The sequence below is a fragment of the Pelodiscus sinensis genome, unplaced genomic scaffold, assembly GCF_049634645.1.
Source record: "Pelodiscus sinensis isolate JC-2024 unplaced genomic scaffold, ASM4963464v1 ctg88, whole genome shotgun sequence".
NCBI lineage: Eukaryota > Metazoa > Chordata > Testudines > Trionychidae > Pelodiscus > Pelodiscus sinensis.
In genome coordinates, this window is record NW_027465944.1 from 434,194 (window position 1) to 454,446 (window position 20,253).

Genomic DNA, 20,253 nt, shown 5'->3' on the forward strand with positions numbered 1-20,253 from the left:
GCAGCTATTGAACGCTGAAAAGGCAGGCGCGAAGTTCATTGACAGGCACTGTAGCCACTCGCACGGAAGGGATTCCACACGCTGCCTCTCCATTGGATGGCGCTGTGCATGGGCGGGTCTTAGTAGTGAGTGACACGTACCCAAGCCAAACACAAACGGGGACTGGCCGAAGTCTAGACGCAAAGATGGGGTGGGTCGAAATTTGATTGACAGTCAGTGAAGCCCATAAAAAGTAATCGACCGCAGCTCCAGCTCCCTATTGGAGGACGAGCCAATGATCTCAGAGTTTTATTGACTGAATATGAACCAATCATGCCTCTCCACTCTGCCTATTAGGAAACCCATTGGCTAGTGAGTGCTGGAGGTGGGGCTTTCGCTGATGGACAGCGCTCTGGACCTGTAGAAGGCAGGGAAGCGCGTGTTTGCCCCAATGGGGTGGGGCACCAAGTAAGGCGGGACTTTGTGGGCATAAGGAGGAGCGTGATTGAAATTCTGGCCAGATTGACAGCTGCTTCGGCCAATCATATTAGAAAGGAGCCAGGCTGTATCAGCTTATATTGCCCGGGTGGAAGGCGCGTTTTTACCCAGAATGCTTTGGGTCTGTGGGCCTGCTCCACGTGCCAGCCTATGACCTTTGCCTTGCCCAATGGACGGCTGGCCCGTGACCTCTCACCTGACTCACAACCTGTGACCTTTGCCTCCCTCTCTCTTCTCCCCCTCCCCTCCTGTGTCTGTTGCCCCCCCAGGTTGTGACCTTTGTGGTTGTGGGGTCATCATGCCCCTACCCAGCCTCTGCCCTCGCTGCTGGCCCCTGTTGCCACCCCCACCGCCCGTACCCTGCCCCCTGTCGTCACCCGCACCACCGCCTGTACCCCTGCCCCCGTCGTCACCCGCACCACCGCCTGTACCCCTGCCCCCTGTCGCCACCCCACCGCCTGTACCCTGCCCCCTGTCGTCACCCGCACCACCGCCTGTACCCCTGCCCCCGTCGTCACCCGCACCACCGCCTGTACCCCTGCCCCCTGTCGCCACCCCACCGCCTGTACCCTGCCCCCTGTCGCCACCCCACCGCCTGTACCCCTGCCCCCGTCGTCACCCGCACCACCGCCTGTACCCCTGCCCCCGTCGTCACTCCCACCGCCTGTACCTCTGCCCCCGTCGTCACCCGCACCACCGCCTGTACCCCTGCCCCCGTCGTCACCCGCACCACCGCCTGTACCCCTGCCCCCTGTTGCCACCCCACCACCTGTACCCCTGCCCCCGTCGTCACCCCACCGCCTGTACCCCTGCCCCCGTCATCACCCGCACCACCGCCTGTACTCCTGCCCCCTGTCGCCACCCCACCACCTGTACCCCTGCCCCCGTCGTCACCCCACCGCCTGTACCCCTGCCCCCGTCGTCACCCGCACCACCGCCTGTACCCCTGCCCCCTGTCGCCACCCCACCACCTGTACCCTGCCCCCAGTCGCCACCCCACCGCCTGTACCCCTGCTCCCGTCGTCACCCGCACCACCGCCTGTACCCTTGCCCCCGTCGTCACCCCACCGCCTGTACCCCTGCCCCCGTCGTCACCCGCACCACCGCCTGTACCCCTGCCCCCTCCCCACCGCCTGTACCCTGCCCCCAGTCACCACCCCACCGCCTGTACCCCTGCCCCCGTCGTCACCCGCACCACCGCCTGTACCCTTGCCCCCGTCGTCACCCCACCGCCTGTACCCCTGCCCCCGTCGTCACCCGCACCACCGCCTGTACCCCTGCCCCCTGTCGCCACCCCACCGCCTGTACCCTGCCCCCAGTCGCCACCCCACCGCCTGTACCCCTGCCCCCGTCGTCACCCGCACCACCGCCTGTACCCTTGCCCCCGTCGTCACCCCACCGCCTGTACCTCTGCCCCCGTCGTCACCCGCACCACCGCCTGTACCCCAGCCCCGTTGCCACCCCACCGCCTGTACCTCTGCCCCCGTCGTCACCCGCACCACCGCCTGTACCTCTGCCCCTGTCGCCACCCCACTGCCTGTACTTCTGCCCCCGTCGTCACCCGCGCCACCGCCTGTACCTCTGCCCCGTCGCCACCCCCACTGCCTGTACCTCTGCCCCCTGTCGTCACCCGCACCACCGCCTGTACCCCTGCCCCCGTCGTCACCCCACCGCCTGTACCTCTGCCCCCGTCGCCACCCCACCGCCTGTACCTCTGCCCCCTGTCATCACCCCCACCACCGCCTGTACCTCTGCCCCGTCGTCACCCACACCACCACCTGTACCTCTGCCCCCTGTTGCCACCCCCACCGCCTGTACCTCTGCCCCGTCATCACTCCCACCGCCTGTACCTCTGCCCCTGTCGTCACTCCCACCACCGCCTGTACCTCTGCCCCCGTCCTCACTCCCACCACCACCTGTACCTCTGCCCCTGTCCTCACTCCCACCACCGCCTGTACCTCTGACCCCATCGTCACTCTCACCACCGCCTGTACCTCTGCCCTGTCCTCACTCTTCCCCTGCCTGTACCTCTGCCCCTGTCGTCACTCCCACCACCGCCTGTACCTTTGCCCCCTTCATCACCCCCCACCTGTACCTCTGCCTGCATCGTTACTTCCCTCCCTCAGGCCATGACCTCTCACTCATGTCCCAGGCACTGCCCCGAGGTAGAGGCACAATTACCCTCCCCACGTCTGGGCTCTCTAGCTCATCCTCCCAGCACAGGCCCTGGGCGCTTGTCCCTGGTTGTGCTTTTGGGGGCGGGTGTATGTTTTCTTTGCGTTTGGTTTGACAATGGGAAGACGATGTGGCGAGAGGGCTGGAGGCAGGTCTCTGGCCAGACCCCATGATCACAATGATCGCTTCTGGCCTCATGCCTGGTCTGCACCCCAGCCCCATATGGGCGGAGCTGTCAGTCGGCAGGAGGAAGGCGTGGGACCCCTGTCTGACCGTTGTGCCCACAGCTGCACCCAGTGTAGATGCTACTACTCCAACACAACTGCATCTTTGTGGCACAGTTTGTTGTGCTGTTGTGGGGTGGAGTAAATTATATCGCTTTGCCAGCACAGGATACTGCTATTCCTGTCCAAGTAGAACCTCTCTAGTCGGGCACTCTGGTCCGGCAACACCCGTGGTCTGGCATGATTTGGGTGAGCCAGATGGCCACCTAGCATGGGGATGGCCAAGTTTCTTGCAGTCCCATAAAGTTTGTTTCCAACCCCCAGTCCTGGCTCTCCATGTCCTGTGCTGTTACTTAGCTCTAATTTACCCTAAATTAAAGCCCAGCAAACAGTGGCAGTGTCGGCAGTGCAGCTAGACAATACTGACCTCCTGTGGTCCGGTAAATTGTCTGGTTCAGCACCGGCCAGGTCCTGGGGGAGGCGGACTAGAGAGGTTCCAGCTGTACTGCCCGAGTATTCCTAATGCGACGTCACCTGTGCTTTAACTCCAGCCTCCTCCATTCACTCTCCTTTCTCTTCAGCAGTTTGAAAGAGCCTATCCCCGTCGCAACCCTTCCCTGGCAGAATGAGAGCGGCCTGTGCGGAATGAAAACCGGGTGTCTGCTCAGACAGGTGAGCAAGCGGTGGGTCGGTATTTTAGGGAGACAAGACACCTTTAAAAACACAGACACCCCAGCCATCAGTCTCCCATGTTTAGTTTAAATCACATTTTCCTCCCCAAGGGGACGGAGACTAGAAAACACACGTTTCAGCCTGTGCCTCTGCAACGACCACACACCCAGGGTTTCCTGTTATGGAAACAGGCAGCTTGAACCCTGGGCAAAGGAAGGAGCCTCCCCTTCTGGCAGTCAGCGGCCAAGTCCCAGTGACTGCCATGGGTCAGGACCACTAGCACTTGGGGCCCTTTCGGCTTTGCAGTGATGCAGTGCTGTGTGCGCCCCCCTGCCCCTCCCCCCAATGCAACACAACTCCCGGGCTATGTCTACACTCGCGGCTTCTTACGTGAGTAATATGCAAATGAGGCTAAGCGTGGAATATTGCCGCGCCTCATTTGCATACCTAATGAGCCACCATTTTTTTCAGAAGAGGCTCTTGCGCAAGAAGGCGCGTCTACACAGCCCCTCCTTGCGCAAGAGAAACCCTCCTGCGCAAGAGAAACCCTCCTGCGCAAGCCGTCACACCTATTACTCGACAGGAAGAACGGCGTTGCGCCACAGGGGTTTTCTTGCACGAAGGGGCAGCGTAGACGCGCCTTCTTGCGCAAGAGCCTCTTCGGAAAAAATGGTGGCTCATTAGGTATGCAAATGAGGCTTGGCGATATTCCACGCTTCGCCTCATTTGCATATTACTCGCGCAAGACGCTGTGAGTGTAGACATAGCCTGGGAGTTTTGTTGCATTGGGGGGAGGGGAGTGGGGCGCACACAGCAAGAAGCCCGAGGGCAGACATAGCCCTGGTGTTTGGGAGATGCCAACTGCCTCCGTCCTTCCGCCGTGGTTCTTCAGACGGGGTCATCCCAGTTTAATGTACAGCATTAAGGAGACGATCATGGCTGCCAGCTATGGGGGGAGAGAAGAAATACAGAAGGAGTGAATGCAGCCCTTAGGGATGACGTCCAACGTTTCCAGCCGTGGTACCGAACGACTGGCATCGGAACTCACGACTTCTTTTCCCCCTCGGTCCTCCCCGCCCTCCGGCTTCCCTTATTTATTCTTGGACCTGTACTTTTAATACTCCAGTCATCTAAAGAAATGGGTTGTACCCATGAAAGCTCATGATGCCATCTACATAACTTCTGTGCCAGGGAAGATAATGGAGCAAGTAATTAAGGAACTCATCTGCAAACACCTGGACAATAATAAGGTGATAGGTAACAGCCAGCATGAATCTGTAAAGAACAAATCATGTTAAACCAATCGGAGAGCTTTCTTTGATAGGATAAAAAGTCTTATTGATAAGGGAGAAGCGGTGGACATGGGATACCTAGACTTTAGTAAGGCATTTGATCTAGTCTCACATGATCTAATCAATAAACTAGGCAAATCCAACTTAGATGGGGCTACTACAAGGTGGGTGCATAACTGGCTGAATGACTGTTCCCAGAGAGTAGTTATTAACGGTTCACAATCCTGCTGGAAAGGTATAACCAGTGGGGTTCAGTAGGGGTCTGTTTTGGGATCGGTTCTGTTCAGTATCTTCATCAACGATTTAGATATTGGCATAGAGAGGACGCTTATTAAGTTTGCAGATGATACGAAGCTGGGAAGGGTTGCAACTGCCTTAGAGGATAGGGTCATAATTCAAAGTGATCTAGACAAACTGGAGAAATGGTCTGAGGTAAAGAGGATGAAGTTTAATAAGGGCAACTGCAAAGTGCTCCACTTAGGAAGGAACAATCCATGTCACACACAGAGAATGGGAAGCGACTGTCTAGGAAGGAGTACGGCTGAAAGGGATCTAGGGGTCAGAGTGGACCACAAGCTAAATATGAGTCAGCAGTGGGACACTGTTGCAAAAAAAGCAAACCTGATTCTGGGCTGCATTGACAGGAGTATTGAGAGCAAGACACGAGGAGTCGTTCTCCCGCTCTGCTCTGCGCTGGTTAGGCCTCAGCTGGAGGATTGTGTCCAGTTCTGGGCACCATATTTCAAGAAAGATGTGGAGAAATTGGAGAAGGTGCAGAGAAGAGCAACAAGAATGATGAAAGGTCGAGAGATCATGAGCTGTGTGGGAAGACTGAAAGAACTGGGCTTGGTTAGTTTGGAAAGGAGAAGACTGAAAGGGGACAGGGAGGGTTAGGTTGGACATTAGGAAAAACTTCCTACCTGTCAGGGTGGCTAAACACTGGGATAAGTTGCCTGGGGAGGTTGTGGAATCTCCATCTCTGGAGATATTTAAGAGCAGGTTGGACAGACGCCTGTCAGGGATGGTCTAGAAAGTGTTTGGTCTTGCCTTGGGGGCAGGGGACTGAACTCGATGAGCTCTCAAGGTCCCTTCCAGTCCTAGGGTATGTCTACACTACCCTGCTAGTTCGAACTAGCGGGGTAATGTATGCATACCGCACTTGCTAATGAAGCCCGTGGAACGAGGTGTACAGATAGTTCGGAATGGCTAGCTAGTTCGAACTATCTAGTCCGTGCCGCGTGTAGCCGCGCGGCACGGGGTTCGAACAAGCCGGCTTTTAAAAATGGCGGCGCCGGCTTTATGCTAATGAAGCCCGGGAAATTCAAATCCCGGGCTTCATTAGCAAGTTCGGTATGCATACATTACCCCGCTAGTTCGAACTAGCAGGGTAGTGTAGACATACCCCCAGTGTTCTATGGTGTTATGATTCTATTATTATGATTTCTATTTCCAAACGGTTTAGGTACATTTGCCTCTTGGACCAGATCCTAATGCCACTTAGGGCTAAATCAAATCTTGCCCTGTCCCTTGTGGGTTCTAGGATCAGCTACTCCAAGAAGCAGGCATTAAACCTGTCTAACAAGACTATCTCTGAGTCCCATCCAGAGGTGACATATTCCCCGTCAGCCTGGGGCTGGCTGAAATGCCCCGTTATTCCTGGGCTGTCTGGTTTTGTGGCCTCTCTAATCTTCCTGAGCATTTCACAGCGACTATCACCGCCCTCGTCAGGCGGCTGGTAGTGCATCCTCCGGCCATGCTCTTACTACTCAAGCACAGCTGTGTCCGACTGATGCACGATTCATACTATTTGACCCTTCACGTTCTCTCACCTCCAGCGCCACTCCCCCACCCGTGCAATCTCCTCGGTCATTCTCATATGCTTTGTCTCCTGATCTGACTGTGTCCCACGGAACGTCACCCCTCCACCGCGTGGCTGTATCAACAGCCTCATTTAATCCCAGGCGCCCGGGCTCGCCTATCGTAGCCATTAGACTGATGTACAAGCGCTAGTACAATTTGTCAGTATTTAGTTCTCTGCCTTCCGGGGATGTAACTGGACGAGGCTCTTTTTCATTTGGCTGTTCCTGCCCGTACTTGTATCAAGCCCTAGTGTATCCTCTTTACTAGGGTCCATCCCCTTTCCCAGAACCTCCCCCAAGGGCCGGCTCGAGTCAATCAAAACATGCAGATCATGGAGCGCTAGAACTGGCAGGGCCCTCGCGAGGTCATCGAGTCCAGTCCCCAGCCCTCACGGCTGGACCGACACCTTCTAGACCAGGGTTTCCCACCCTATGGGTCGGGACCCAAATATGGGTCACCATTCCATTTCGAGAGGGTGGCCAGGTGTCTCCCCAGGTTCTGCCCCCCCTCCGCCCCTGGTTTTGAATTGCCTTGGGTCACTGAGTCTTCCTGAGTTGGCACAATAGGTCACCTGGGAACCTGCTCTAGACCATCCCTGACAGGCGAGTGGGGGGCTGTCTGCTCTGTACCCCGGGGTCCCCCTCTGTGTGAGGTGTGATGCCCACATGTTGCGGTGTAGTGTCAGTCCCTTGCTGGTTGCTAGGCTTCGGCGGTGGGCTGTGGAGGACCCCCACGGGCGGGTGTCTGTAGCACGGCCAGCAAGAGGGGCCTCAGGACAGTGGCCAAATTGGTTCTACTGGTTAAGGGAAGAGAGGAGACAAGGGAAGCGTGTGCTGGGGGGAGGGGCAGTCTGGGGCTGGAATCATGGAGGAACCAGTCTGAGGAGGGGCTGGAACCCAGGGCCCAGGGACCCATCTCCAGGGGGCTGAGGCAGCCTGGCCCCGACTCCTGCAAACACGTCATGTCTGTGCTGGGCTGTGTCCTGGAGGAGCAATAAACCCCCCTGTTCTACTGCTGGCAGAGCCTGTTTGTGCCACTCCGGGGGTGCAGGATCGAGGGGACCCCGACGCGCCGTCACACCCATTGCTCTTAAATATCTCCAGATGGAGACTGCAACCCTGCTAGGCAACTGAGTCCAGTGTTTGACTCCCCCAACAGGAAGTTTTTCCTAATGTCCAACCTAAACCTCCCTGCTGCAGTTTAAGCCCCTTGCGTCTCGTCCCGTCCTCAGAGGCCAAGGAGAACAAGTTTTCTCCCTCCTTCTTGCAACACCCTTTTAAATACCTGAAAACCGCTGTCATGTCCCCTCCGTCTTCTCCTTTCCAAACTAACCAAGCCCAGTTCCTTCAGTCTTCCCACATAGCCCCTGTTCTCTAGGCCTTTCATCATTCTTGTTGCTCTTCTCTGGGCCCTCTCCAATTTCTCCACATCCTCCTTGAGATGCGGTGCCCAGAACTGGACCCAACCCTCCCGCTGAGGCCTGACCAGTGCAGAGCAGAGCGGGAGGCCGACTCCTCGTGTCTGGCTCATTTAACATCCTTGGGGGGGGGCATAGCAAAGAAACCTCCCACAGAAGCATTTCATTGCAGCAAGGGGGCAACTATGCCAAAATGAAGATGCTAATTACCTTGGAAATGAAAAGGAGCCGTGAAATGCCTGCAAGTGGCATGGAACTCGTTAAAACCACCATAATAGGGATGCGAGCTAAGTGTGTTCCCCAAATAGGAGGAGAAGCACTCAAGGAAGACGAGGCTGTTGCAGAGAAGTGAAGTGAATACCATCCCTGGCAAATTTTTGGCCCAAATCCCTAAATGGCCTCTGCAAGGATTGAACTCACAACCCTGAGTTTAGCAGGCTAATGCTCAAACCACTGAGCTATCCCTCCCTGCTTCACTGCAGACGATGGGAGGGATATTCCCACACCTGAGCTCATCTTTCTGGGGCCAGATCGGAGCTGTCCCAGACGGAGGTTGAGTAGAGGAGGTTTGGAACACACTGGTAAGTCGGGCAGTAAGAGGTCCCCAGGATCAGGTGGCATTCACCCTCAGATACGAAACCGCAGAACTACTAGTGGTGGGATGTTACTTGCTGCTTCAGTCAGGGGCCTGTACTAGGACCGGTGCTGTTCATCTTATCCAGGGCTGGTCTGCAAAAAGCGGGCAGGAGCGACGTGGCAAGGTTTGCGGACAATACGCCTGCGCTCAGGCTGGTTAACCAGAGATGCCTGCAAAGGGCTACCAAGGGAGCTCACAAAACGGGCAGTAAGATGGCCCAGGTGAAATTCAGCATTGAGAAATGTAAAGTAAAGCAGCCATTCCGACTCTGCGCTAGGCTCGGACCCTCGAGAGCACGAGCGTGGAACTGCTGGGGGGAGTTCTCTGAAAACATCCCCTCCATGGGATGTTGGGAATCGCTAGAGAATAAGCCAGAGAATCTCTTATTGCCGCTCTACAAATCCCACGGCTTGAATCCTGCGTGCGACGCGGTCGCCTCATCTCAGAGATCTCTTGGCATTGGAAAAAGTTAAGAAAAGGGCACAAAGATGGTGAGGGGTTTGGAACGGGTCCCATACGAAGAGAGATGGCAAAGACGGGGACTTTTCAACTTAGAGAAGAGGAGGCGAAGGGGGGCTAGGCTAGAGGTCTGTAAAATCAAGCCAGGTGTGGAGAAAGTGAATAAGGAAAAGTTATCGACTTGTTTCCATAACACAAGAACTAGCGGTCACCAAATGAAATGAACAGGTAGCAGGTTTCAGACAAACCAAAGGACGTTTTTCTTCATGCAGCGCAGTCAACCTGTGGAACTCCTTGCCAGAGGATGTTGTGAGGACCAGGACTTTAACAGGGTTAAAAAAAAAGAGCTAGATAAATCCATGGAGGACAGGTCCATCGATGGCTATTAGCCAGGACGGGCAAGGATGCCACCCTGTGCTCCGGGTGTCCCTGAACCCCTGACTGCCACATGTGGGGAACCGGACACCAGGGACTGGACTGCCTGATGATTGCCCCGTTCCGTGCATTCTCTCTGGGCATCTGTCGCCGAACACAGCAGGCAGACAGGACGCTGGGCTAGATGGACCATTGGTCTGACCCCATCTGGCCGTTCTTGCGCTCGTGTATAAGCGACGGCAGGGCCCCGCTGCGTCAGGCGCTGTGTGTGTCCACGTTCGGCCTGTGCCCAGCTGGCTCGTGCCCCTTCGGGCCCGGGCTCCCGGGGGTTAAACTCACTTGCAGCACAGCGGCTCCGGTAGCAGCTGCCCCAAGCAGTATGCTCTTCTCTTTGATCAGGGACACCAGCTTGCGGAAGCAGCCCTGCGGGGTGACAGAGACACAGGTGCATGGGCCGCTTTGGGACTCAGCCCGTCCGGGAGGTTTGCTTCGGGACGCCACGGTCGCCCCTTGGCCAGCAAACGGGCTGGGCAACGTTCCCGGGGCTGAGACGCACAGCTCGCCAAGCGCTCTCCAAAAGAGATCTGACTCATTCTTCTCCCCCGCGTTACGGAGAGGGAAACTGAGGCACGGGAGTGCCACGCTGCTGGAAGAGCCAGCCCCGAGCCCTGCCCACAAGGCCCCATGGCCTTGCTGTCAGCGCACACAGGGTGCTTTCTGGTTAGGATTTAGAGCCCCAGAGAGGCAGCGACCCTGCCGGGAGATCCCCGTGGCCGCAGGGATACGGCCGGCCGGGTTTCTAACAGCGCTACTGCCTCCCTCCCCGTCGTGTGCCCCGAAGGCCCTTACCTCCTGGTGGATGACCTCGTGGCCGACGTCCAGGCCGTTGCACGCCCAGCTCCTTGGGTCTTTGCAGCAGGTTTTGGGATAGGTCAGGTTGGTCCGTAGTTGAAAGACGGAGCCGGAGAAGTCGGTGTAGTTGTGAAGCCCGCAGCAGTTCAGCTAGGAGCAGACACAGCGGGGCTTCTCAAGGGCCGTGCTTGGATTCTCCCTCCCTCCCCAGCTGGGTCCAGGCAGACTCCTCGCGCCCCGTGGCTTAGGAGGTGATTCCCCAGAGGGGACGTATGTGGAGCCCTTCGGTTGCCAGCCGATGCCTGTGTGGTAAATGCTGCGTGAAATTGTAAGGCCCGTGGCCGGCAGGCCAGGCTAGGGGAGCAGATCGGCCCCTCTTGTATTCGGGGATGGGGGGGTTTCCTCCTGATTGCCAAGCAGCGGACCCCACCCACAGCGAGAAGCCCCGCGGGCGGCGTGTGCTCGGAGCTGTACAGAGACACCGCTGGCCGGGGGCTGGTGACTCCTGCTCACCTGCTCCGCGTCGCCACATGGCCGAGCTGGGGAAGGCAAGCCCTAGGCCTCGCCCCTTGTGCACAAGGCCACGCCCCTTCTGCATGAGGTCCCGTCCCTTCTGCCCATGGCCCCACCCCTTCTGCACGAGGCCTGCCCCTTCTGCCCATGGCCCCGCCCCTTCTGCACGAGGCCTGCCCCTTCTGTCCTGCCCCTTCCCCCTGCCCCATGGAGTCAAGCCCAGCCCCCACCCCAGCGCCCCCAGGGACGGTTTGGGGAAGCCAAGACCTTCACTTGCCTACGCTACCCGCCGCCCCGGTGGCTCTGATCTCGACCCAGGGCTCTCGACAGGACCCCACAAAGCCGCCGGGTGGAGCTGAGTGACGCGTCCCTCCTGGCCATGAATTGTCGGGAACGTCTGGCCCCAAAAATCTACCCCGGCGGGCCGGGTTGGCTGGGCTCCCAGGGCACCAGAGCAGGGAGGGGCCGGCCCAGAGACTCTCGCAGTTGAGGGCGGGCGTGTAAGATGCTGACCTGGGATTTACGACCCAGCGAGGCCGCGGGCTCCTTGGGCAAACCGCTCCAAGCCATGCTGTATTTGTCCCCAACAGCGCGGCTTTATCCCCATGGCACAGATGGGAACTGATGTGCAAGGGGCCCGGAGGATGGCCCAGGCCACCCAGGGTGTGCAGGGGAGAGACGGGAATTGAACCAGGATTTTCTGTCCCCACCGCTGGCCCAGGTCCTCCCTCATCACGGCCGGGACTGTCCCTGCGTACGTGCGGGAGCTACCGGGATACAGCTCCCGAGACAGCGGGAAGAAAAGTGTTGAGGCCTCTGAACCAGGCGGCTGGAGGGGCGGAGGGTCTCCTACCTGCAGCATGAACGCGTTCCACCCGAAGGACACAATGTCGTCGTCCTTGTAGCCCGTGTATTTATTCTTCAAGGCCGTCAGCGATTTGTCCAGGACGATGCTGTGAGCCTTAACGGGGGAAATGAAACAGAGCCAGAAAATATTTTCTCTTCGGATCCCGGCTGGTGCCAAAGTGTGGCCTGAGGTTTTCAGGGACAGACCCCCAGGTGGATCGAACGCAGAGACAGCAAAGTGCCGCACCCGTCTGGTAAAAGCTGAGAGCAGCACAGCCATCTGCCAGCTGCAGACTAGCCAACTCACTTGTTCCCATAACACAAGAACTAGGGGTCACCCAATGACGTGAGTAGGCAAATACAAGGAAGTTCTTCTTCACACAGCGCACTGTCAACCTGTGGAACTCCTCGCCAGAGGATGTGGTGAAGGTCAGGACTTTAACAAGGTTCCAAAAAGAGCTAGATACATTCATGGAGGTTAGGTCCATCAGTGGCTATTAGCCAGGATGGGCAGGGATCTGTGTGTCAGAAGCTGGGAATGGGCAACCGGGATCACCTGATGGTTCCCTGTTCTGTTCGCTCCCTCTGGGGCACCTGGCATTGGCCTACATCGGAAGGCAGGACACTGGGCTAGAGGGACCTTAGATGTGACCCAGTCTGGCCGTGGGCCCGGATCCTGCAAAGACTTATGCACACACATAACCTGACCGCTATTGCTCCTGCAGGGGGTAGCGTGAAGCCCTTGTGGAAAGAAGGGGTGGGTATTTAACAGGTTGGGAAACGGATTTCCGAGGGATAGGTCAGGACAGCTCTTTCGAGGTGACACTCGCTTAACTCAAAGTTATTGGTCTGGGTCCAGGAATAACTAGGGCACATTTCCTGGCCGGCTTTACGCAGGAGGTGGCACTAGATCAGGGGCAGGAAAGCTGGATCTGGCCCGTGGGTCGCCCCGCCAGCACCTTCAGGCACAGAGAAACCAGCTGCTTCAGAGCAGCCCCACTTTAAGCAGCTGGCTGCTCCCTGTGGCTTTCTGCTCCGGGCACTGGAGGGAGGAGGAGGGTTCCCGGAAACCGGGAGATGAGAGATTGTTCTGGGGGGCAGGGCAGTGCATGAAGCTTCCCCCACTCCCCAGTGCCTGGAGTAGAGAGCCACAGGAGGCAGCCGGGGGCCACCGACAGGCAGGGAGCCTGCCCCAGGGTCCTGCAGGGCTGCCGGCTGGGAACCACCTAGGTAAACGCCACCTGGGTACAGCCTGTCTCTGGCACCCCAGTCCCTCCATCCCCCCAGCTCCCTGCTCAAGGCCGCCAGCCAAACCCTCTGCACCCCCCACCTCCAGGTCATGACTCCCTCCCAGACCGTGCACCCTCTCCGGTACTCCTCCCCCAGCCCAGATTCCTCTTCTACACCCAACCTCCATCCCAGACCCCACACCCCCTCCTTGATCAAAACCTTGGAGTTGCCCCCCATCAAAAATAATTGCCCACCCCGCCCTAGATCGTAACATTGTTTCATCCTCAAGCCCTGGGCATCTGTGCAGGGTCTGGGCCGTAGGAAAGCCAAGCCACAGGGGGAGCGGCCATATTGAATCGTGCTTTTCCGACCAATAGGAATAACACGGGAGGAATCACCCCAAAGCAAAGGGGAACCTTGATGTCAGTGGGGCCCGGGGAGCGGGGAGACCTAAGCGAGAGCCGTGAGTTGGTTTTGAGGGACAAGTGGGGGGGGGGTGGAAGGCTCCTTTTTCTTTTCATTACGTGAGGCTTCATTTTTGACAAACATTGGTTAGAATTCCACCTGCTCTCGGCATCCAGCTCGGGGCGTGAATCTTGTTTGGGCCGGGGGCCGCTGACCCACAGAAAAATCAGTCGGGGGCCGCACACAGGTGAGAAGCAAAAAAGAAAAATCAAACCCCCAGTGACGTGGCCCCTGACCGAGAAGGAGAAAGACCCTCCCCCCATTCCCCGGCTCCCCTGAACCTGGGGGGGGCCCAGCTAGCAGATCGCGTGTGCTCCAGCCCCACGGTGGAACGGCGGGAGGGCTGGAGCGGCAGCCTGGGCTCCCCAATGCTGGAGGAACCAGATCCAGGCAAGCCAGGGGCTGCATCCGACCCCTGGGTCTTAGGTTATTTGGCCAACAAAAGTTCCGATTTGGGCTGGTTCTTTGGCACGGTGATTTTAAGGGGGTGGCCCTGGAGGGGGAAGGTCCCGGGTGATGCAAACCCAAGTCCAAAGGCACTCGCAGAAGGTGGGCGCTTAGCTTCCCTTGGGAATGTCTCCCTGTCTGGAAGAGGGACCCGATCCCGAGGGACTCTTGTCGGGCCGGGGCCTGAGTCCCTGCCAGGCGAAGGGGGCCGGGCGGCCGTGGAGGCAGGAGCTCGGTACTCACGAAGGAGGTGAAGGCGAAGATGACGACAGCGGCTGCGATTTCGGCAATGAAGATGACCAGCATGAGTAAGAAGTACTGTGCGGGAGGGGACATGGGAAGTGGCTGTTAGCGCTCCCCGTGTGGCCTCGTTCTCGGGCGGGGTCTGCATTGAACGCGGGCTGGAGGACGGAGCCGGGGCAGCCGCACAGCAGGCGGCGGGACAGACACGGCGCTGTCCCCTTAAAGGCGCCACCGCGCGGCCGCCTGCTGTTCCTCCGGCCCTGCGCCTGCTTGCCATCTCCCGGAGTAAACGCCGTTCAGATCAGGAGCGCTGGCGAGCGCCTGCCCCTGCAAGCGTCAGTCGGCCTCTTGCGGAACGGCCGCCCGGGCGGACCCGATGCTGGACTGTGTGGGGCTGCAGCACCAGTAGGGATGGCGCTAGCTCGGGGAGAGCTCTCCCCGCGCCCCATGTAAACCACCTCCACATGGGGAGTAGCTAAGGGCAGTGGGAGCGCGGCTCCCAGTGAGGAGCCTGCTTCACACTGGTGCTTTACCGCTCTGTAACTTGCTTCACTGGGAGGGGGAGGGGGGTGTTTTCACACCCAGGAGCAGGAAGCTACAGCGCTGGGCGTGTCAATTTCACACCCAGGAACCGACCTTACAGCGCTGGGAAGTGTGGGCTGTTTCTCTTGGGATGAAGGTGGTGGGGTTGCAAAGTGCTGCCGAAGAGGCACATTCACACTGCGATGGAAGGGCTGGGCCCCGGTGGCGGAGGCCTCCTGGAGGAGGGTGAATGGGGGAAGGAGGCCAGGCCGGTCCACAGGAGCCGTGGGAGCTGCCGACCATGCCCCTCACGTGGGTAGAAAGCAGGGCACACGCCGTCTGAGTCCCCCAGGCTTGGGATCCAAAGCTGCCAAAGGGCTGGAGTGGAGGCTGGATCTTGTACTGTGCCCAACAGCCCTAACCCGCACTAGGGATGTAAACGTGGAGTCCATTAACCAATTAGCAAAACCCTAACCCCGATCCTAACCTCAACCCCGACCCTAACCCCTATCCCTGAACCCTGACCCCTATCCCTGAACCCTGACCCCTATCCCTGAACCCTGACCCATAACCCTAACCCCTATCCCTGAACCCTAACCCCTATCCCTGAACCCTAACCCATAACCCTAGCCCCAACCCCGACCCTAACCCCTATCCCTGAACCCTAACCCATAACCCTAACCCCTATCCCCAACCCCCATCCCTAGCCCCAACCCCGACCCTAACCCCTATCCCTGAACCATAACCCTAACCCCTATCCCCAACCCCCACCCCTAACCCCAACCCCGAGCCTAACCCCTATCCCTGAACCCTGACCCCTATCCCTGAACCCAATCCTAACCCTGACCCTAACCCATAAACCTAACCCCTATCCTCAACCCCCATCCCTAACCCCAACCCCGATACTAACCCCTATCCCTGAACCCAACCCTAACCCTGACTCATAACCCTAAAACCTATCCCCAACCCCCATCCCTAACCCCAACCCCGATCCTAACCCCTATCCCTGAACCCAACCCTAACCCTGACCCATAACCCTAACCCCTATCCCCAACCCCGACCCTAACCCCCTAGCCCTGAACCCAATCCTAACCCTAACCCTAACCCCTATCCCCAGTCTAACCCTAACTTAACCCATAACCCCAACCCCCATCCCTAACCCGACTCTGACCCTAACCCCTATCCCCAATCCTAACCCTAACCTCTAACCCTAACGCTAAGCAAAAGCCTAACCCCTATCCCCAGTCCTAACACTAACCCTAATTCTAACCCCTAACCCTGTGTCCCGCTCCCAGCCCTAATTTCTAACCCAACCCCAGCCCCAACCCACCCAGGATGGGCTAGAGCAGCTTGTGAATTCAAGGGAGGCAGCCGCGGGTCTGTTATCGCAGGCACGAGAAGGAGGGCTGGATGTGGGGGCGGGTCTGACCCCCCGCTGTGTGAACCCCGCGGTGGGGGCGGGTCTGACCCCCCGCTGTGTGAACCCCGCGGTGGGGGCGGGTCTGACCCCCCGCTGTGTGAACCCCGCGGTGGGGGCGGGTCTGACCCCCCACTGTGTGAACCCCGCGGTGGGGGCGGGACTGACCCCCCGCTGTGTGAACCCCGCGGTGGGGGCGGGTCTGACCCCCCGCTGTGTGAACCCCGCGGTGGGGGCGGGTCTGACCCCCCGCTGTGTGAACCCCGCGGCGGGGGCGGGTCTGACCCCCCGCTGGATGAACCCCGCGGTGGGGGCGGGTCTGACCCCCCACTGTGTGAACCCCGCGGTGGGGGCGGGTCTGACCCCCCACTGTGTGAACCCCGCGGTGGGGGCGGGACTGACCCCCCGCTGTGTGAACCCCGCGGTGGGGGCGGGTCTGACCCCCCGCTGTGTGAACCCCGCGGTGGGGGCAGGTCTGACCCCCGCTGTGTGAACCCCGCGGTGGGGGCGGGTCTGACCCCCCGCTGTGTGAACCCCGCGGTGGGGGCGGGTCTGACCCCCCGCTGTGTGAACCCCGCGGTGGGGGCGGGACTGACCCCCCGCTGTGTGAACCCCCGGTGGGGGTGGGTCTGACCCCCCGCTGTGTGAACCCCACGGCGGGGGTGGGTCTGACCCCCCGCTGGGTGAACCCCGCGGTGGGGGCGGGACTGACCCCCCGCTGTGTGAACCCCGCGGTGGGGGCGGGACTGACCCCCCGCTGTGTGAACCCCGCGGTGGGGGCGGGTCTGACCCCCCGCTGTGTGAACCCCGCGGCGGGGGCGGGTCTGACCCCCCGCTGTGTGAACCCCGCGGTGGGGGCGGGACTGACCCCCCGCTGTGTGAACCCCGCGGTGGGGGCGGGACTGACCCCCCGCTGTGTGAACCCCGCGGTGGGGGCGGGTCTGACCCCCCGCTGTGTGAACCCCGCGGTGGGGGCGGGTCTGACCCCCCGCTGTGTGAACCCCGCGGTGGGGGCGGGACTGACCCCCCGCTGTGTGAACCCCCGGTGGGGGTGGGTCTGACCCCCCGCTGTGTGAACCCCACGGCGGGGGCGGGTCTGACCCCCCGCTGTGTGAACCCCGCGGCGGGGGCGGGTCTGACCCCCCGCTGGGTGAACCCCGCGGCGGGGGCGGGTCTGACCCCCCGCTGGGTGAACCCCGCGGCGGGGGCGGGACTGACCCCCCGCTGGGTGAACCCCGCGGCAGGGGCGGGACTGACCCCCCGCTGTGTGAACCCCGCGGCGGGGCGGATCTGACCCCCCGCTGGGTGAACCCCGCGGCGGGGGCGGGTCTGATCCCCCGCTGGGTGAACCCCACGGCGGGTGCCCAGGGCGGCATGCCGGCCTGCCCGACCTCCCCTTAGTCCGCGGCCCCGTCCTCGCGCACCGGGACCCTGCCCGCGCCCGGACTCACCGTCAGCAGGAGCCCTTGGCTCTCCTTGGCCGCCCCCCAGCAGGCGATGAAGCCCAGCACGACGGCCAGGCTGCCCACCACGATGCAGAAGAAGCCCACGTGGACGAAGTAGACGGAGGAAGCGCCCAGCACCCTGACGAAGGACGTGCTGCCCAGCTTAATCCACAGGCCGAGCCCCACCATGGTGCAGCCGACGAACTGGGGAGGGAACAGCGGTATCGGCGCAGTGGCCCGTGCTGGCTCCAGCCGTGCCGGGGAGCCGAGGTGCCGGCTCCGTGCCCTGTCCCCAGCCAGCACCTTCCCCGGTGAGGCCCTGAGCGGAGGCTGCTGAGCCCGGGCCGTGGTTCCTACCCGCGTAGGGTGAAAGGCCGCACTCCCTGAACGCCAGGGCCACTGAGGTCTACACCCACCGAGGGGCCAGCCCCTACCCTGGGCACAGGACCGTCGGGTTTTCTTTGCTGTGCCCCGGTCTGTTGCGTGACAGAACAAGTGGCGTCCCTGCTCTGTGCCTCAGTTTCCCCTCCCCTCCCCCAGTGCCCGGTTAGGCTGAGAGCTCTTCAAGGCAGGGGCCCGTGGCGCCCCGGCACCCTGGGGCCACCGCGAGGCCCCTAAAGAAACCTGCGTCTGGTGAAGCAGCCTTACAAATATAACGATGTTGAAGCAAATCATGACAGTCTTCAGAAAGGCGTAGCCACAGGCCAGGGGCGCCATGGGGAGCAGCGGGGCCCCTCGCCGGACGGCCCTGGGCTGGAGAGAGGGCAGACGAGATTGACGCTGGGCTTGCTGCTCCCGACGGGGAGCCGTTCCCGCCCCGGCCTGACGCTAACCCCACCAGCAGCACAGCACGTTTACTTAGGCTGGGGCAGAGCCTTTTGTGGAAGAGCAAGTGTAGGCAAGGGGGTTAGTCTAGCGGGTAATGCTGGCCTGGGGCCAGGAAGATTAGCCCCTTCGTGTCACGGCATCATTCTGTGCCTCAGTTTCCCCATCTCAGAGGACCCTAATCTCGGGTGGGTTGGTCTGTGCAGCACCTGGCACAATGAAGCCCTGATCTCAGTGGGGAGGGGTGGTCTGTGCAGTGCGGCCCAACGGGGCCCTGATCTTCACAGGGCCTTGACCTCAGCCAGGGTCTGGGCAGCACCTGACACAACAGGGCCCTGATCTCAGCCGGGGTCCGGCCCGACGGGGCCCTGATCTCAGCCGGGGTCCGGCCCGACGGGGCCCTGATCTCAGCCGGGGTCCGGCCCGACGGGGCCCTGATCTCAGCCGGGGTCCGGCCCGACGGGGCCCTGATCTCAGCCGGGGTTTGGGGGCATCTGGACCGACGGGCCCTGATCTCGGCCGGGGTCTGGGGGCGTCTGGCCCGACGGGCCCTGATCTCAGCCGGGTTCTGGGGGCGCCTGGCCCGACGGGCCCTGATCTCGGCCGGGTTCTGGGGGCGTCTGGCCCGACGGGCCCTGATCTCGGCCGGGTTCTGGGGGCGTCTGGCCCGACGGGCCCTGATCTCAGCCGGGGACTGGGGGCGCCCGGCCCGACGGGGCCCTGATCTCAGCCGGGGTCTGGGGGCGCCTGGCCCGACGGGCCCTGATCTCGGCCGGGTTCTGGGGGCGTCTGGCCCGACGGGCCCTGATCTCGGCCGGGGTCTGGGGGCGCCTGGCCCGACGGGCCCTGATCTCGGCCGGGGACTGGGGGCGCCCGGCCCGACGGGCCCTGATCTCGGCCGGGTTCTGGGGGCGCCCGGCCCGACGGGCCCTGATCTCGGCCGGGATCTGGGTGGCGGCTGCTCTCCGAGGTTGTCTGTGAGTTTGGGGGTCAGGGTCTCTGTGACGTGAAAATCCAGCCCCCTCGGGGGAGATTCCCACAGTGGCTGATTAGCGGGGCCCCGGAAGGAGAGGGCTTGTTCCCATCGTGTCCACTGGCAGCTGTCACCCGGACACCTCGGCGGGGGAATTTGTCCCGGGTAGAGGGCGGGCGGGGGGCCCGATGCTCACGCTTCCGTCTCCCTTCCCTGCATCAGGGGCTTCACCCCACCCATGACCCAGGCTGGGGCCAGCAGCCCTGGCGTGTGGGGTGTCTCGGGCAAGCCTGGAGCTAAGGGAGTGGGCAGGAGAGAGGCCTGGAGCGTGAATTTATCCACGAGGCCTTGTGCTGGCTCCGGCTCCCCCAAGCGTCCTGGCTCCAGGAACGACCCCGGGGCTCACTTGGCTCCGTGCCCTACAGGCCCTGGCTCCGGCTGGCCCTGCGCCCGCGGGGATTCCAACCGTCGCCCGGTGGCTGTTGGAAGGGGGGGGGAGCAGGCTCCATTGTGAGGCAGCATCGGGGGCCCGCGCCTGGGAGGGTTATGGGGCCATGGGATGGCTCTAGGGTCGGTGTCTATAGGGCCCACAGGCTCCCATTGCTGTAGGGCCAAAGGGCGGGCAGAGCTGGCTCTTTCCACGAGGGGGTGACACGGGTTCTCTTCCTGGCTGTGCCACTGATTCCCTGTGTGACCTTGGAAAAGTCACTCCCTCCTCCCCTGGCTCTGTGCCTCAGTTTCTCCCCTGCAAAATGGGGAGTGTTCTCCTTCCTTCGATTCTCTGGGAGCAGGGACTGTTTGTACAGGAGGCCTCTGGGGGCGGCCGTAATGCAAATAACAGACACACACAAACCCCCCCTTCCCTTCAGACGTGAATCGTCCACTTG

General features: G+C 60.8%; 1 protein-coding gene across 2 annotated transcripts; it reads right to left on the reverse strand.

Moving 5' to 3' along the window:
• Nucleotides 1–4,313: 4,313 nt before the first annotated feature.
• TSPAN16 (tetraspanin 16) lies at nucleotides 4,314–19,855 on the reverse strand. 2 transcript variants are annotated; one of them, XM_075917160.1, is made up of 8 exons: nucleotides 19,773–19,843; nucleotides 18,217–18,321; nucleotides 17,575–17,772; nucleotides 14,185–14,259; nucleotides 11,807–11,914; nucleotides 10,438–10,590; nucleotides 9,928–10,011; nucleotides 4,314–4,494 (listed from the first exon to the last, which is right to left on the reverse strand). In XM_075917160.1, exons 2-8 carry the CDS (start codon nucleotides 18,283–18,285, stop codon nucleotides 4,447–4,449), a joined length of 735 nt encoding a protein of 244 aa, XP_075773275.1. In that variant the 5' UTR covers nucleotides 18,286–18,321; nucleotides 19,773–19,843; the 3' UTR covers nucleotides 4,314–4,446. The 2 variants fall into 2 exon arrangements, with proteins under 2 accessions (XP_075773275.1, XP_075773276.1); XM_075917161.1 differs by lacking the exon at nucleotides 14,185–14,259 and having other exon boundaries at nucleotides 19,773–19,855.
• Nucleotides 19,856–20,253: the final 398 nt, after the last annotated feature.